The 17,876-nt window shown below is 51.7% G+C and overlaps 1 protein-coding gene and 1 long non-coding RNA gene across 5 annotated transcripts in view; one reads left to right on the top strand and one right to left on the bottom strand.

Annotated features, from left to right (window-relative positions):
- Positions 1-17,876, bottom strand: part of Sptbn2 (spectrin beta, non-erythrocytic 2) — a 41,800-nt gene that overhangs the window by 17,317 nt on the left and 6,607 nt on the right. For 2 of the 4 annotated variants that reach the window (XM_021208064.2, XM_029545089.1), the window contains exons 2-14: positions 16,548-16,726; positions 11,200-11,351; positions 10,627-10,800; positions 9,627-9,718; positions 9,404-9,484; positions 8,916-9,031; positions 6,602-6,714; positions 6,285-6,472; positions 4,286-4,403; positions 3,595-3,753; positions 2,982-3,284; positions 1,839-1,992; positions 740-1,610 (exon numbers count right to left, since the gene is read on the bottom strand). In XM_021208064.2, coding sequence (XP_021063723.1) covers positions 740-1,610; positions 1,839-1,992; positions 2,982-3,284; positions 3,595-3,753; positions 4,286-4,403; positions 6,285-6,472; positions 6,602-6,714; positions 8,916-9,031; positions 9,404-9,484; positions 9,627-9,718; positions 10,627-10,800; positions 11,200-11,351; positions 16,548-16,704 — 2,678 coding nt within the window. In that variant the 5' untranslated portion in view covers positions 16,705-16,726. Of the gene's footprint in view, positions 1-739; positions 1,611-1,838; positions 1,993-2,981; positions 3,285-3,594; positions 3,754-4,285; positions 4,404-6,284; positions 6,473-6,601; positions 6,715-8,915; positions 9,032-9,403; positions 9,485-9,626; positions 9,719-10,626; positions 10,801-11,199; positions 11,352-13,978; positions 14,497-16,547; positions 16,727-17,252; positions 17,345-17,876 lie in introns of those variants that run through there. The other 2 variants (XM_029545081.1, XM_029545070.1) reach the window with 2 other exon arrangements.
- Positions 14,538-17,876, top strand: part of LOC115065219 — a 7,717-nt gene continuing 4,378 nt past the window's right edge. Inside the window, exon 1 of the long non-coding RNA XR_003845012.1 lies at positions 14,538-14,771. This is a non-coding gene — a long non-coding RNA (uncharacterized LOC115065219). The remainder of the gene's footprint in view (positions 14,772-17,876) is intronic.

The following is a 17,876-nucleotide window of genomic DNA, read 5'->3' as shown; positions in this document are numbered from 1 at the left end:
GGCTGGCCTCGAACTCAGAAATCCGCCTGCCTCTGCCTCCCAAGTGCTGGGATTAAAGGCATGCGCCACCACGCCCAGCTCGAGACTTGATTTTTTAAAAGGGGAATCAATCAAAAATATGAACATAATGATAATAATGGAGTCTGGGGGTGGACACACGGATTTGTTGTGACATGTTCTCTACTTTTGAGTACACGTAACATTTTCATTAAAACTTTAAATAGTTGGGCATGGTGGCACATGTCTCCACTCACAATACTCAGGAAGATTAGACAATTGTTACACATTCATCAAGCCTAGGCTACAGAGCAAGACCTTGTGTCAATATTCTAAAGGCAAGAGATGACCCACTGGTTAAAGAGCATGGTTGCTCTTGTAGAGGACCTAGGTTTGGTTCCCAGGAACCATGAAGTGGCTCATGAAACCATCTGCAACTCCAGTTTCAGAGGTTCTAATGCCCTTTTCTGACCTCTGCAGGCACCAGGCACAGGTAGTGCACAAACATACATATAGGCAAACACTCACACACATAAAATACATCCTAAAAAAAATTACACACACACACACTACAACTAAGGGAAACAACAACAGGACCTTGTACAGAGATAGTACTTAGGCCTCAAAGCAGTTAAGGCTCAGAGAAATGTAGCAGGCAACTGATAGTGGAACTTACATCCCTCCCTGTACCAGGCCCCCCAGCTCACACGTGATACATCTCAGAGAATACAATGGATCTTACCTCTGCTGTACCACCTCCAGGTCCTCCAGGCGCTCAGGTAGGGCCAGCCCATTGAGCCATTGCTCCTTCTCCTCTACCCAGAGGCCACAGGCCCCAGCCTCGCTGAGCATGGTATAGAACGCCAGGGCTGCCTCCAAGGCTCGTGCACGCTCACCGGCTCGGGCCTGCAGCTCCTCATAGTGCTGTTCCAGTGTGGGCACCCTGCCCTGTACCTCAGGTGTGTGGCTCAGTGCAGGTGGCAGGGCTGCAGCCTGCTCCCTCAAGGCATCCAGTGTAGGCCGGTGCGCTCGGATCTCCTCCTCAAGGGCCCTGTGCTGCCTGGCCAGGGCCTGTGTGGAGAACTCATCGTGCCCTACCTCGGGGCTAGATACCAGGCGTAGTGCATCCACCAACCAGGCCTCCATGTCATTTGCATCTGCCTGGAACTGGTAGAGGCTGGCAGCCTGTGCCAGCTGCTGGGCTCGCTCCTCGGCCAGGGCTTCTAGTCGCTCCCACTGGGCCTGGAGCTCTGCTGCACGGGTTGAGGCCTGGTTGGCTCCAGGGTGGCCCTCAGCAACTAACTGCTGACCTTGTTCCAGGGTGAGCTTCAGGGGCCCCAGACGGCCACTCATCTCGCCCCGTAGGGCTGTGTGCTTGTTGAGCAGGCGGAGGACACCAGTCAGGTCCCGGCCTGTATCAGCCGAGGCCAGGAGGTGCTGCTGCTCCCGGACCCAGGCCTCAGCCTCACCCACTTCCCAGAGGAACCTCCAGAGACGACGTGACTCTTCCAGTCGGGCCCTTCTAGTCGCTGCCAATTCACAGAGGGCCTCGTAGCTCTGCTCCAGAGTGGCCACCCTCTCTGTCACCAGCTGTGGGTCACATGGCCTATACTCTGAAAACAAAGAAAAGCCAGAGGTCCAGGGTTTTAGGTGCTACCCAACCACCCTTGTCATGAATCCCCCCCAGCTCATGGTGGTAGGACTCCATTCAGGATCTAGCTGTCACCATTAGCTACCCAACAGTGATCCTGCCCCGTCCCCCTCGAGTTCTCCCAAATGACAAGCCTACGTTCCCCGTTTCCTAGTCCTTCCAGATCCAGCCTCCCTCCTCCCAGTTTCACCTTTCCCTGGGTCACAGAAACGCAGGGCAGAGGCGCTGACCGCTCGAACCCTCTCAGCCTGAACAGCGATGTCCGCCTCCACCAGTTCGTGTAGCTGCAGGAGGTCCTCCACTCCAGCCAGGTGCTTGCCTAGGTCCTGAGACTGCAGTCGGCCCTGCCAGACACACATGGCATGTCAGTGCCCGTCGGAGAACTGCCTAGGGCCCTACCAGCATGCCGACCTCACGGCATCGTCTTTCCCACTCTGGATAGTACCACGTTACACTCACTCGGAGCCATTCTTGTGAGCATGTGCGCACGCGCACACGCACGAGCTCACGAGCACCCCCAGTTCTGTTTTCACACTTGGTTCTGTATCCTCAATTGCCCTCCCATGGAAGTTTTCAGTAAAGCCTGCTCTGGAGTCTATAGTGACTCAGCTCGGCTCCACAGTCGGAGATCCCCACTACTGTCCCTAGTCCATGCCAGCGCCCTTCAGTGTTTTCTCCCAGACCCACCCTCGAGCCCACCTCTCCCCTAGAAGATGGCAGTCTGCTTCTCTACTCCCACTCCTGCTGCCCACAGACCTTCTGCACATAGTAGCCCAAGGGACCTTTTTAAAACAGGAGGTGGAATATAACACCTCTTCCTTTCTTTGAAACCCTTTAAACATTTTAAATGCTCTGTCTGAGCAAATTCCAAATTCCTTGACCAAGCCTGTGGGACTCTGATGGAGTCAGCCATTCTTCCCCTTTATAGCTAGCTACTGGTCGGTCTACCTTTGCAATCCCCACATGCCCCACTTGCACAACACTGGGCCTTAACCTCATTATTCCTTTTGACCAGAACCTGCTTTCATCAGAGCTCTCTGGGCTGGCTCCCTGCCTCAGTTCAAAAGACCTCTCACAAAGGCCTTGCCCAGCCACCAGCCCCAGAGCCTGCAGGCCTTAGAAGCTATGGTGTCTATGGTTGCTTTATCAGACTCTTTCCCCGAGGCTGGGAGCCCCATACAGACAGTCTGTCACCTGTGCTCCTGAGAACTAGGAGGGATTGGCTCTGCATTAGTACACCCTACAAAGAGATGGGCTGTGAGTGGGTGAGTGAGGTAGACAGCCACACCCCAGGACTCCTGCCCAGCTGAGTCGCGCCACAAGCCACTACTACCTTCATCTCTGCCATCCAGTCCATGAGGTAGAGCAGGTCCTGAAACACTTTCTGCAACTCCAGGTTGAGAAGAAGTCGCTCACGGCGGGCAGCCACCATCTGCCTTAAGAAGTCCCACAGCCGGGCCACATTGTTCTGCCGTGCCGCAATGCGCTTAATGTCATGATAGTGCTCAGCAGCCAGTTCTGCGGCTACGGCGTCCACCGCCTGCACCCGGCCACTGTAGGCCACAATGTCTGTCTCGATGGCTTCATGCTTCCGCACTGCAGCCTCCACTGCTGCCAGCTCCAGCCCAAAGTTGTCCTGTGACAGAGGTGGCGAGAAGAGGGTTGAGAACCAAGGGACAGGACCTCTGCTTGCTCTGTCTATTCCCCAGGGACTGTCTGCCAGGTACCAACTTTAGGCAGTGACCATCTATGCCTTCTGGATCTCCTCAACCTGCCTCGATGTCTTTTCTCCTGGGCAAGCCTTGGGCCCCCAGATCCTGAGTTTCCTGCACGACAGATACTGTCTGTGTCTTATCCTCTTGACCCTCTGCAGGAACCCTTCCCTGGGACCGACTGTCTCCCATTCCTCCCCACCAGCCTGGATGTGTCTGAAACATGAGTCCTACCTGGGACACAAGGCGCTGATTCTCACTGAGCCAGGTCTCCCGCATGGCAGCCTTGCGGTCGAAGCGAGCAGCCAGTTGCTCCAGCTTCTCCTGGCGGATCAGCTCTGTGCGCAGTGCCAGCTCTCGCTCATGTTCAGCTTTCTCCAGCCGCTCCCAGGCCTGTGAGGTAGAAAGTGGATTAGTACAGTGGGACCAGGGTAGAGGTCAGAAGGCTGTGCCATAGAAGCATAGATCTGCCTAGGTGGTCCATGGAATGGTCTCAGTGAGGCAACTGTGCCTGAAAAGGGAGAGAGGTTCCAGGCACACTGTGAAGCCACATAATAACTGTTTGCTTCTGGATAAGATATGAGGTCATCTATGAAAAATGTCTGTCTACAGAGGTCGGGACTCTGTGGGCAAACTGTAGTTTCTCTGCAGAAGTCTCATGTTTGTGAAAAGCAGAGGTAGAGACAGTGGAACAGGACATGTTGAACAAAAGCCCGCGGTCTGATTTACTTCTTGGCTCTGTATGGAGAGTGAGGGGGAAAGAGACTGCAATCATGAGCGGATACCAGAGTCATGTCTGGGTGTGTGGGCAGTGGGTAGCAGGGATTGGTGGATGGAGGTCAAGAAGGCCCTGGGTCCCATGAGGCATGAAAAGTACAGAGGCCGAGGATGGCCTCTGTGGATGCTAAATTAGGAGGCCACGGACCTTGTTGATGTCCGAGATGAGCCGGCCTTCGCGGGGCGTGTAGACCTTCTGGTTGTTGGCCCGCAGCTTGCTCTGGATGGTGAAGAGCAGCACCTCCAAGTTCCCTTTCTCTGTGAACCTGAAGCAGAGGCTGAGATCAGAGGCGAGGACCGCAGGGACCCCAGCCCGCAGCTCTGTGACACAGAGGACCCATGCTGCTTTCCTTCTCATGAAAGCGACACGTGCTTTGTGTGAAAGCCAAACAAAGGGGCAGGTAAGCCAAAAGGACACACCTTGGTTTTCTGTTTTGGTTTTTTCTTGGAACTCACTATGTAGACCAGGCTGGCCCTGATCTCATAGATCTGCTTCCCTCTGAGGGCTGGCATTCAATTTGTGTGCCACCCTCACTTCGCTTTTCTTTTGTGGGTGGAGGTCTTGCTGTGTAGCCCAGGCCAGCCTTGAACTCATAGTCCATCTGCCTCAGTCTTTAGAGACCTGAGGTAACAGGTTAGCATCACCATGCCTGTCTTAAGAACTAACTTACTTTCTCTCTCTCTCTCTCTCTCTCTCTCTCTCTCTCTCTCTCTCTCTCTCTCTCTTTCCCTCCCTCCCTCCCTTCCTTCCTTTCTTCCTTCTTCTATTCACTTATTTACTTACTATAGCTCAGGGCCTCATGCACGCTAAGCAAATGCTCCACCACTGAGCTACATCTGTACCTCTTTAAGGAAACTTCCTGCTTCATCAAAGGTCTCACTAAGTTACCCAGGTTGGCTTTGAACTTGAGCTTGGGATCATCCTGTCTCAGCTTCCTGCATAGCCTGGATTATAAGCCTGCAACTCCAGCCTCAGCAGGAACATTTTAAAGTAACCAAAAGCTCTACGGAAATGTTAGCCATTGCTACAATGTGAGCTCTAGTTTCTGCCTCCTACGGTAACCAGAGCTCAGTGACCAACCGAGTAGCTGTGACCAGGGCCTTGGCTCTCACCATTTCCAGCACTTCGCACATGGTAACTTCCCATCACCATCCACATTCTCTCCTCTGTTTTCCAGATGAGAAAACTAAACATAAACATGCTATACACATTCTTCAACACTCACAACTGCAGGGTGGCAGAGCCAGGATTTGAACTCAGGCACTTTAAACTTGGATGCTTATAACTTTGTTTGCTGTGGCTTATGAAGAACTCTTGTAGCCTACTTCCTCCATCTCATTGGGGGGTTACTATCTTCAGTTGGTTGCTTCATGAGCAGGACTTATTATTACTATATTGCAAAGGTCATGTTAGAGTGTCCTTGAGATTTCACCTTTGCTGAATGTCCAGAAGAGTATTTTCCAGACAAAGGACAAACACACACACACACACACACACACACACAAACACACACACAAATTTACACACCCCCTTGTCTGTGCTACGTAGTATTGCTAACAACCATCTTACACATGAAGAAACAAAGAATTATTGTTGTGTTGCTCATGCTATCAGCTACACCGTACTACTAGCTGCTGACCTGCCTGTCAGGTCCAGTCCTGTCTATTCCTACACTGAGACTACACTGTTGCATGGCCCTGTCTGTCTGTCTGCCCATCCATATTTGTTTTCCAGGCACTGTCTTACTCTGATGCCCAGGTTGGAACTCACTATGGCTGGCCTCAGAACTCGCGGCAAAATCTTCCTGCCTCAGACTCCCAAGTGCTGGAATTTGCAGGTATGAGCCACAGCAGCTGGCTTACAACCAGTAATTTTTATCTGATGGATTTCACTGACTTGACATGCCATGGTAATCATTCTTCCATGGCATGCTTTTTAAAAATGGCTAGTCATTAGAAAATGTGTTTTGGAACAACTGTGCTGTTTGGATGCTTCCAGCACTTTGCAAGGAGGGAACAAGCCTTGGCTGCATTTCTGTACTGCCAAGTGTCCCTCCCTGAAGGACGCCCTCATTTAGGCTTTCTCTCAAGTGAGCACAGCTCTGGGCAGGCATGCTCTGGCAGGGTGGGGCCCAGGGGACACCTACTTGGGTGGCTTCTCCACAGTGCGATAGGAGTTGAAAGACTGCAGCTGGTTCTGGACTCCACTCAGGGAGTTGGCCAGCTGTCGGTCATTGAGAGTCACGATCATTTGCTCAATCCACTGCAGCAGTTCAGAGGCCAGGGACTCATACTTCTCTACCAGATGTTCTGCCTCCATGGCATGGTCCAGGACCTGTGGGACAGGAGACAGGCAGGTGGGTATCTCACCCAATGCGATGGCTCTACCCAGTCCCATCTGAGGAGGAAGGCCTCCACCAGGCCTCCTCTGGCCCTTCTGCCCACTGTCTCACGGTGAGGGTACCTTGCCAATTCTTTTGCCTTCCACAGCCAGGGCCTTCATCTTGGAGAAGTAGTGGTAGTAAGTGGCCACGTAGGTGATGATGGACTTCTCATCGGGTTGGTCTACATTTACATCTGAGGAGAAGGACCACCTGGGTGAGGCGGGCATCGCAAACCTGCCTCCCTTCCAGAAACCCAAAACCTGACTCACTCACCTCATGCCAGGGGCCCCCCAGCCCTCCAAGGCTAACACATTTTTTTCAGTTACCTTTAAAGTAGTGGTTCTCAACTTTCCTAATACTCTTTAATATAGTTCCTCAAAGTGGGCAGTGGTAGCATACACCTTTAATCTCAGCACTCAGGAGGCAGAGAGAGGCAGATCTCTGAGTTCAAGGCCAGCCTGATCTACAGAGTGAGTTCCAGGACAGCCGGGGCTACAGAGAAACCTTGTCTTAAAAATCGAAAACAAAATAAACAAAATATATAGTTCCTCAGGTTATGGTGATCCCCAACCATAAAATTATTTTTGTTGCTGCTCTGAATCATATTGTACTTATCTGATATGCAAGATATCTGATATGTGACCCCCGTGGAAGGGTTGGACCCATGGGTTGAAAACCCATGCTTTGGAGCCAAGTAACAACTCAATCATTCCAAGTTTCTCTTGGATATGGGAAGGGCCTGCTAAGTAGCGGAGGGAAGATTTTTACTCAGAATACTTGATATATGCTAAAGCTGTTTATGGAAAGAAAAGCAAGCAAAGAAATACCATTCCTGGGTGGTGGTGGATCATGGACCCCTACGCTAGAGAAATGTCTAAAAAGGTCAATGGGTTGCAGGACAGTGGGGCAGAAACTGTCAGCTAAGCCTCCTGAATTGGGTGCAGCACAGCGGGGACAGATACCAGCACTTAGCACCATCTTAGGGCATGGTCACTGCTGTTGTTTTCCATCTGGCTCCCAAAGTTCAGCCATGGGTACAGCCAAAGGGGTTAGCATCCTTCAGACCTAGCATCCTTCTACTCAACCGCAGCTGACAAGGACTTGGGATCCCTGAGCTGTTGGACTAGGGCCACAGATTCCTCCTCTCAAAGGCAAGACTATGGGACTGGAAGCCCCTCACAGCCTTCAGAAAACACACAGGAAGCTGGAGCTCCTGAAGTCAGCTCGGTCAGGTCACAGGACCCTCACTTTGCTCCCGAGTTCCGTAGAACAGTCGCACTTTGCAATGGTCTCCATTCTAGAAGCTTTGCACTTAGCCTCACTCTGTGTCTAAGTAGCCAAGACACTCTGAGTGACAGTTGGGTGCCATACCGGTCATTCAGAACTAAGGGCATGGAAGGCAGGGCTATGGGGGAGGGGATAAAAATCAGGGAGAAAGAATCAAACCAGCCAGACAAGCTAAGAAGGGACACTTCCAACAGGGGCTTGTGGGCTGGCTCTCTGCCCCTTTCTGGCTGCACCCAGATTGCTCTGCCCTGCAGAAGCAGCAGGGGAAACAGGCTCTAGAGCAGGGCTGAACCTGAATCTCAGCTGTAACAGGTTTATGACCTTCAGCAGGTCACCTGACCTATAAAAAGCCCCATCTCTTCCGTAAACTGAGGACAGTTATGGCAGAGGGGTGTTGTTGGGGACAACTAAGGTATGCCAAACAGGGTGCAGCACCAGGTACAAAAGTTAGAGTCCTTTAACCTTAGCGTCACCAGGGACAGCCAGCAGGGGCATCTGACCACGGACTAGTTCTTAGAACCAAAGGTCGTATAACATAACTAAAACCCTAGAATTTTAGAGTAAATCATGAGAGAGCATGTGACTTTTTAAATTTTTATTCAATTTATTTTTGTGGTGCTAGCGTCTGCGCGATGACCACTTTACCTCTGAGTTTCATTCCCAGCCCTAGTCATGAGGCTAAGTGACTGGCTCTGTCCTACAAGTGCTCTGGGATGAGACAGAACCTACAGCCGGAACTCGTTCTGAGGCACAGCTCCCTTTGTTTGAAGTAGAGTCTCATGTAGCCCAGGATGGCCTCAAACTTGCTCTATAGCAAGGCTGGGCTTAAATATCTAATCCTCCTATGTTGGCCTGCCGGGTGCTGGGATTACAGGCATACGGTACCGCATGGACACTTCCTATTTTTGAGACACAACTTTCTTACCAAAAGTTATCCTTTAAAAGTATACAGTTCAAGTAGCCTGGACTATATTCAAGGCTGTGGAAACCATTGCTACTACCTAATTCCTGAGTATTTGCATCCCTCCCTTGGCAACCAGCCCTCCCTTGGCAACCACCAATTTGCCTCTGTCTTCCCTACACCTCTCTTGCAGAGCTCTGGCCCACCTTCAGGATCCAGGAGCTTCGTCAGGCCAAGTTCCTTTTCAGCCAGATTGAAAGCATTCTGCAGATTGTAGTGTGCGTTACACTTCTTCAGGGACTCAAAATCCAACAGGTCTGGCCTGAGGGTGGGGGAGGGAACACAGAAAACATCAAAAGCATGTCAGAGCCCGAAGAAAAAAATAAAAGAATGAATTTATTCCTGGTTGGAAACACCCCAAGCCCACCCACCCCCACCCCCCCATACTCCTGGCTCCTCTCCCACACGTTTTTTTCCTTCCTTTTTTTGAGACAGGGTTCCTCTTATGTAGCCTTGACTGGCCCGGGACTCACTGAGAGACCAGACTGGCCTTGAACTTACTACTCTCCTACCTCTGCTTCCCAGGGACTGGGATTTTCCTTCATTTTTTTTTTTTCCTCTATGGCTATGCTATAGTTTAGCCACTCTCCCGGCCTAGCTGTGTGCGCCTGGGTCACTAACCCCGCCTTCTTACCGGTGTTTGTGCACAATGGCATTAAAGGCCAGCCCATCTCTCCAACTGGTGGTAAAGTTGTGCACATTGACATTGGGGTATCTATAAAGAAAGACCAGGAAAAACACTGAATGCTCTGTGATATAAGGACAGGGGTGACGCTGTGAACCTCAGAGCCCATCCTTCATATACTGTCCAGTCTGGGTGTGGTCATCCCCAGTCCCCATGCTCCTGGGCCTCTTACCCTGCAGTTTTCATCTGGCACCACAGCAGCAGGGCATCCTTGGCTGACTTCTTCTCCTTGTTGTCTTCTGTCTCCACACTGATGTCTTGGATCTAAGAAAGTAGTGAGCAGGGCCTTCACTCCCTAGTGGTGTCTTGGCGTTATGCTCAGAGAGGACCACGGAAAATTGATCTTTAGGAATGCTGTGTGATGGGACAGACCTGGGTCCTCATATCCTGGGCTAATTACATGTATCATCAGGTCCGGGAGATTTGAAGTGGGATAGCCATGTAGTGGAAGTGCCTATAAGTGAAGGGAGCTGGTTCTGTGAATTCTGGCGTGTGAATAAATGTTCTCTGAGAGCTGGCTTTCAAAGGTGGAGCTGAAAGAGCTCTGCTTAGAGGTCAACTGGGAAAGGAGAGGTTCCATATGAGGAGTTGACGTGACACTGAGTATCACATGGAAAGTGACAAGACCCTGGGTCAGGTGCATGGATATTGCCTCAAAGGCAAACTGTTATAGAAAATTCTCAATGTTCATTTTTTTTTCCTTTTGTTTTTGAAACAGAGTTTCTCTGTGTAGCCCCAGCTGTCCTGGAACTCACTCTGTAGACAAGAATAGCCTCAAACTCACAGAGATCCCCCTGCCTCCCAAGTGCTGGGACTAAAGGCGTGCACCACCACTGCCCGGTTTAGAGGTATAATTTTTAAAGTTTATTTATTATTATTTCTTTTCAAGTGTATGGCTATTTTGCCTGAACGTTAGTCTGTGCACCCATGCACGTGCCTGGTGTTCACAGAGGCCATGAGAACTGGAATTATAAGTGTTTGTGAGCTACCATATGGGTACTGGGACTCAAACCCGGGTCCTCTGGAAGAGCCATTACAGTGTTCTTAGCTGCTGAGTCATCTCTCCAGCATGCGGTGTTTGTATTTATCTTGCCATGGGCCATCAGTAACAGTGTGGGGGTGTGACATGGGTTCAAGCACAGCTTACACCTCAGATAACACTCGGAGGGTACCTGAAATCGGAGGATGATGGTCCACACTAGCCCAAGGGTCAGACGGTGGTTTCCGTCCACAATGTCATGGGATCCCATGTTTTCCAAGTGCACCTTCTGCTCCTTCAGGAACTGCAGCGCTTTATCTACATTCTCCAGGCAGTGAATCCGCATTCGGCCCTTGGTAGGTTTTGGCTGTCAGCAGACAGAGGGTACAGGGGCATGCATGAGACCACAACATTTTTCAGCAGCCTGTTCCATACCTCCCATTATCTCCTTCAGAGAACACAGGGCCAGCCCAGAGGTCAAGGAGCCCAAGCAAGGTTACAGATGAGGCTTGGGCAGATTAAGATTCCCAAGGGAATTAATTGCACTCAGGGTGGGTGGGAGAAGAAATGTTTTCAATAGGGTCACTGTTCCTGTTTCTGCATAGCATGGCTCCTGTGTAATCCACACAGCAAAGCCCCTTGGAATGAGACCATCCTCTGGGCAGAGGAGCCATGGTGTTTTGCACTGCTCTCTATGGCCCCTCCTATGGTTTGTTCCCTTGGCCAGTCTCTGAGGCTCCCTCTTCCATGCATTTCCCCAGCTCACCAGGGTCTCTCCCGAGAGCACCTCCAGGAGCCTCAGGAGGTTGCGCCCGTCCCGCAGGTCGCTGTACAGGTCTCCCACCCGGCATGTCACCCGGGCCAGGTGGGAGTTCACCCACTTGGTGAAGGTTTTCTTCTGCACGGCTTCTCGCTCATCTGCAGTGGCAACAAGGAGTCATTTCTGTCCTTCAAGGACAGTGTGCCTGCTTTGAAACACCAACGGGCAAGGAGTAGGATGGGGACTTGGGATGCCTGAGAGAGCAGAAGTGACCGCTGGGGTTGGGCAGGGGTGGGGATGGGCAAGGAAAAAACAGTAATCTACCCAATTAAGAAACGCAAAGGCTGGGCTGAGCTCCCAGGCAAAGGAGAAGTAAAGCAAGACAAACAAAAGGTGACAGGAGGGGCCAAGGTGGGTGGGTCACACCTTAAATCCCAGCACTCCAGGGCCAAGGGAGGTGGGTCTCTGAGTTCAAGGCCAGCCTGGTATCCAGAGTAAGTTTACGGACAGACAGGGCTAAAAAGAGAAATCCTGTCTTGAAAAGCCAAAAAAGAGAAGGAGAAGGAGGAGGAGGAGGAGGAGGAGGAGGAGGAGGAGAAGAGGGAGAAGGAAACTGCTCGAGGGAAGGGGGCTCTGGGATTAGGCGTCATGCTGTAATGGTATTGAAACACTGGGCAGCTTACTCGTGCCTCGGTTTCTCCTTCTGTAGGATGAGCATATTACTTCCTACTTTATTGAGGCACTGTGACAATTAAGTGAGATACATCTAGTCGGTGCCCAGTGCAACATGGCTCCCTCCTGGAAGGAGCTTCGGTAAGGGCACATCCTCTTTTCTTTCAGATGTGGACAGGGAGAAGGTGGAGCCTGTAAACATGGCAGCAGGTCTCACAGCTTCAGTGGGGAGCCTGTGTGGGTCTTTAAGGCCCTGGGCCATGTACAGAAAAGGTAAGCTACTCCCACCCTAAAGTAGAGTCGCACAGCTGGCTGTAGAGGATCTAAATCTAGAACACCAATACCCCAAGATTAAGAAATAATTTATGCCGGGTGTGGTGGCACACGCCTTTAATCCCAGCACTCGGGAGGCAGAGGCAAGCGGATTTCTGAGTTTGAGGTCAGCCTGGTCTACAAAGTGAGTTCCAGGACAGCCAGGGCTACACAGAGAAACCCTGTCTCAAAAAGAGAAAAGAAAGAAAGAAAGAAAGAAAGAAAGAAAGAAAGAAAGAAAGAAAGAAAGAAAGAAAGAAAGAAAGAAAGAATGAATTTATAAGAATTTAGACAGGGCATGGTGGCACATGCCTTTAGTCTTGGGAGGCCTAGGCAGGAAGATTTCTGAATTCCAGACCAGCTAGGGTGGATCCCATCTCAAACAAACAAACAAACAAACAAAACAAACGAAAAAGCCCACAAAAGAACAAAAAGAGCCAGGCAGTGGTGGCGCACACCTTTAATCCCAGCACTCAGGAGNCAGAAGCAGGCAGATTTCTGAGTTCGAGGCCAGCCTGGTCTACAGAGTGAGTAGTTCCAGGACAGCTAGGGCTACACAGAGAAACCCTGTCTCGAAAAAAACAGAAAAAGAAGAAAAAAAAAAAAAGAACAAAAAGAAATAAGAACTTGCAGGTTCAAGGGAGCAGTTCAGGCAGAGTTGAGTGTGCCAACCTTCAAGAAAGACAGGTGCGGTGGGGCAGCCTCACCCCCAGGGGAGCTCCTGACAAGGGATGCTTCAGGTTGCACAGGAAACTGATGATTACAGGCTTTGTACATGTAGAGGGAAGATGTAAGCTCTGCGCTGTAAACTACTCTGGAGGCCAGGGTTCCTGCCAGTTGCCCTTTGAGAGCCCCAAGTAAGGACCCAGCCCAAGTGGGAAGTGTGTAGAGTTCAGTCTGTCCCCACCTCAGCCCCAGCACCTCAGAAATGTAGACTCGTCCCTTAATTTCACATTCCTGTGCACCTCCCTGATAGAGCAACCACACACCCAAGTGCATCCCTGACTTTCTCATCTCCAAGTCCTGTGCCTGTGCCAAAGCTGGGGTCCTAATCACCCACAGTGACTGTCCCTCTTTTAGGATCTCCAGGCCTGTGAATTGAAGACAGCTTAAGTCATCTAGCCATTACTGAACCCAGGGAGACCTCCCTGATGCCCGGCCCACTAGTGTGAGGCATACAGGTAGACTAAAGTGTAGCACCACAAGACACCCACAACATCCCTAAACACACATACCACGGAATAAACTTATTTGGGCCACAATGAACACTGCTGCTCAGGCATCTATGGGACCTGTGAGTACAAACCCTCTCCTCCAACACACTCTCTCCCATTCTTCACACAGCCTCCCTTCACACCCATTCAGAAGCCCAGGAAAACATAACCGCTCTAGGTCCTAGGCCTTGAGGCCACTGCCCTTCTCCCGGTTCCTTAACAAGGCCAGCATGGCCAAACCATGAGGGTGAGCTGCCAGGGGAGAGTGCTGTGGCCTCTCTAGCTGAAGACATTAACCCTCCATCCACACCACCTTTGCACCGGGCAGGGCACCTCAAGGTCACACCTCTTATGGCAGCCGGACTCCCACCCCAGTCTGATCCAGTGGGATTCCAGTTGTCCACATGCCTTCATTCTCTGGCACAGTACTTTTAGTGATTCCCTCTTGACTTTACCACGTTGTCCCTCAACATAAACATTTGAGTCACAGAAAACGGTAGGCATGGGTTCTGGGTCTGTGAACTCTTCCTGCCCCAGGTTGGGCCCCTTTGGGCACACCAGGCTCCCCTCTGCCCAGGGAAACTCACCTTGAAGCTGTTTGAAGCGTCCTTCCAGCACACTGGCATACTGAGCAGGATTGATGAAGGCAGCTGGTGAGAGCAGGACGCCCCCAGGGTTCTGAGCCCCTTCCACAGCCTCATAGTAAAACTCAGCTGCCCCGTTCAGGCCGTTCCCATGGACCCTGCCCACTCCGTTTGTACTCATGGTGCCTGCTTCTGCCTCCTACTCAGCCTGTGGCCCAGAGTCCATGCTCCCCTGCCGGGGCAGGGCCTCGAGTGTGTATCCCCTGCGCCTGTGCTGGGGGGGGGGGGGGCGTCCAGAAAAAGGCTTCCTCCGTACCTGGTTGGGTGGAGTGGTTTCAAGGATGCTGGGAGTTTCAAGGAGTGGGGAAAAAGTTATGGGATGCCTCAGCTTCTGAGACAGTGAGTGGGGCACACCTGGTTGTAGGGAGAGGAGACAGAGGCGGCTCCAGACAAACAGGTCGGACAGTGGCGGGGGAGGGGCAGGCTGACTAGGAGGCGGAGCCAGTTGGGGCATGGCCAGGCCCTGCAGGGGCGGAGGAGGGAGTTGCCAGCACCCAGAGACCTGTTCGTCAGGCTACTAGTTGCCCAAGACTTGGGGAAACCTGCCAGAGGGGGCCCCAAAGCAAACTCCTGCTTTCAGGAGGTCTGCAGGTGAGCCAGCCTCTTTGGGCATCTCTAGGTGGGCTTGTTCTGGGATACCTGAGTTTTGATCTCAGCCCTGAGAGCAGAGAAACGCGGAAGCAAGGAGATTCAGGAAGAGAAGCCAGATGTTGACCTCTATGGCCTCCTCTGGGGAGTAAGTACTGTGACTGCCCTCCAGTACCAGCCCTTGCCCGCAGCCCACCAGGCTCCTCAGTCAAGATCTCAGCCCCTGGACACCCTAATACTGGGCACGTTACCAGGTGCCCTTCCTACCTCTCCCTGGGCCTCTGCTTCTGCCACTCTTAGCCTACGCTTGTTCCTCCTCGTTTTAATTATTTAGGGTTTATTTGGCACCCAGAGTGAGTGGCACTGTACAAAGCCATGGCCATTCACAGATGCCTCTCCAGGGGAATAAACACTCAATGAGAGCAGAGTGTGCGTGTGCGCATGAGCGTGCACTGTGACAGTTCTGATTGGTACAGGTCTTGCGTGCAGAGTTTGACAATATTGGGAAGTATGTGTCAAATGCTCGGGCATGGCAGCAGTACTGGGTAGCACCTGGCATATGAACTAGACCTGGCAAATTTATTGGGTGGCCTGTAGCATGTGCACATAGATCTCATGACCACACTGGTTGGCATGTGACCCGTACTGACACAGTGACAGTTCTGGGAGTTATGTGTCACTGCAGATACCATGAACGTTTTGGGTAGTATGTGCACCACAGCATCAGTGAGGGCTGATAGAGGATACTCGAATCTAAATCCAGGGTGCCAGGCACACTTCTCCAACAGCGGTGACATTTTCCATGCCCCACATCTTCTGTCTTCCCTGAGCTACTGAAGTGCTAATATGAGTATTTCATCAGCCGGCCTCCAGCCCCAGCTAGGAAGATGCCAGGAGAAAGTGACCCATGAACCCCACAAGCTGGAACCATTGTCTGCTGCTGGGCTGGCTGAGTGTAGCTTTCTGGGAGAGCCTTTAAGAGTCCTGAGTTTCCAGACTACATGTCTTTCTTGAGACCCGGTATTTGTAAAAATCATCTGGGCTTCCAAAACTCTTCTGCTGGGAGCTGCCCCACTGGGAAATCACTCCCTAAGTGGAAGTAATGAGGAATGAGCTCCCATAGTGGAACTGGCTGGGCCACGAGCAGGTCGGTGGGAGGGTGGGATGAATGTGGAAGGCAGCCTGGGTGGGTGGCCTTAGGGTGTGTAGGTGAGTCAATCCCAAAACAGCCACAGGCAGGTGGTGGTGTCGGGTGGCAGCTGCACTCCTGTTGCTATGACCACTACCGCCCCCCCCCAACCCCCCAGGCAGGAGGCCAGTCAGACTGGTTTGTTTGTCCCAGCTCAGCCAAGGGGAGAGCCCTGGCCTTAGGGGAGGGCAGGGGCCGAGGGGTGGGTGGAGCACAAGCCCTGAGAGAATGGGAGGGCAGCTGCTGAGAGAACTGCTTCAGGGAACAGGTAAATAAAATAACTGGAGTCACAGGCAGCAGGTAGGAGGGCAGGGAGAGTGCCAGGAAGATAATGGGGCAGGAGGGGAACAGCTGTGGGAAACGTTGGGAGGGAAGGTGAGGGAGAGGTGGATGAGGACGGTAATGACGACTAGAGTTAATAAGGCAAAGCACTGCAGGGGCAGAGACCTGATGCAGGGCTAAGGTCAGGAAACAGAGCTCATCTATCCAGCTGGCTCCTTCCAGGGGTTAATGTGTGTGGCATCTCTAGGCTAGGGGAGGAGGAAGCTAGGGAGTGTTGTACACTGCATGAGGTTTGTCCTTGAGGTTGGATCTGGTGACCAGGGGGTCACCTGATTCTTCAGAGCAGCATCTTAGAGCCTGAGGCAAGTCTTCCCATAAAGACAAAGGGTTCTCCATCCCAAGCTCATAAACCCACCTCTACCAATCTCTTCACCTCCCTGGCCCCCCCCTTACCTGCCAGGGCCTTGATTCTGGACCTCTCAAAGAGGCGGGCTGAACTGCTGTCATTGTCCCAGTCTGAGTCAGGCAGGTCCCAACGGTTGTTGATATCACTGTACTGGCCCTGGATCTCCAAGCTGTCGAAGTCAGTGGGTGACAGGGTGCTGCTCATGGTGGTGGGTGGCTTCCTGTTCCTACAAAAAGATGCGGCTGATGAGCAGCGCCTGGGGGAGGCTGAGCTGCCGCTCACCAGGCCTTTCTTCTGTTTTCTGTTTGGATTTTTCAAGACATGGCTTCTCTCTGTAGCCATGCCTGTCCTGGAACTTGCTTTGTAGACCAGGCTGACCTTAAACTTAAGGGATGGCCCTGCCTCTGCCTCCCACGTGCTGGGACTGAAGGTGTGCACCACCATGCCTGGGTTATCATGCTCTTCTATCTGCTTGCCCTAGCTCTCCTTAGCTTAGCTGGGGCCAGAGGTTATGACTGGGTAGCTTTCTTTTGTTGGTGAAAAAAAATCAGCCCCCAGTGGGAAGCCACCCTGAGGAAGTGGCTAGTCAGGAACAAGGAGAGACAGATGCACTTGAAGGCAGGCAGGCAGGCAGGCAGGCAGGAAGGAAGGAAACATCAGAGCCTGGAAGGGCTTCAAGGGCCACAGGCCAGAGCTCCATAGGGCAGAGCAGGCATGCTAAAGGAAGAAGCAAAGGTCTCAGGGTCACGCACGCAGCAGCTTTAAGTCCCCTCTGGGCAGTAAACAGAAAATGATGGTTTCAGTCTCCAGTTCTGCTCTTGTTCTGAGTCTTCTCTGTAAGTACCTGGAGATTAAAGACCCGGATTCTGCTCTAGAACTGAGGTAGATTACCACAGAGACAGGCACGACCAAATGTCTAGGTGTTCACAGGGGGACAAGGCGTGGCTCTTACCTCTGGGGCTCTTTTGCTGCTACAGAAAATGCTTCCTAAGTTCTTAACAAGTGGCAGTTGTGCCATGTCCTGTCACTCAGGGCCTTCCCTGATGCATAGATGAAGTAGCCATGCTGCTGCTATTAACCCACTGATTCAAGGCTATCTGGCTTGAAGCTACATACTGGGTTTTAAAGCAAGGTTCTTTCTGACTTTTAAATAGAACATCTTGCCCTAAATTTTTTTTTTCAATTTTGTTTCATGGATATGAACGTTTTGGTGTGTGTGTGTGTGTGTGTGTGTGTGTGTGTGTGTGTGTATACCTGTGTGTGCGTGCATATGTACCATGTATTTGCCTGGTGTGTGTGTGTGTGTGTGTGTGTGTGTGTATACCTGTGTGTGCGTGCATATGTACCATGTGTTTGCCTGGTGTGTGTGTGTGTGT

This window comes from Mus pahari, chromosome 1 (genome assembly GCF_900095145.1).
Source record: "Mus pahari chromosome 1, PAHARI_EIJ_v1.1, whole genome shotgun sequence".
In the NCBI taxonomy this organism is placed as follows: Eukaryota; Metazoa; Chordata; class Mammalia; order Rodentia; family Muridae; genus Mus; species Mus pahari.
The sequence above is the reverse complement of the archived record's forward strand: the minus strand, read 5'-3'. Positions and strand labels throughout refer to the sequence as shown.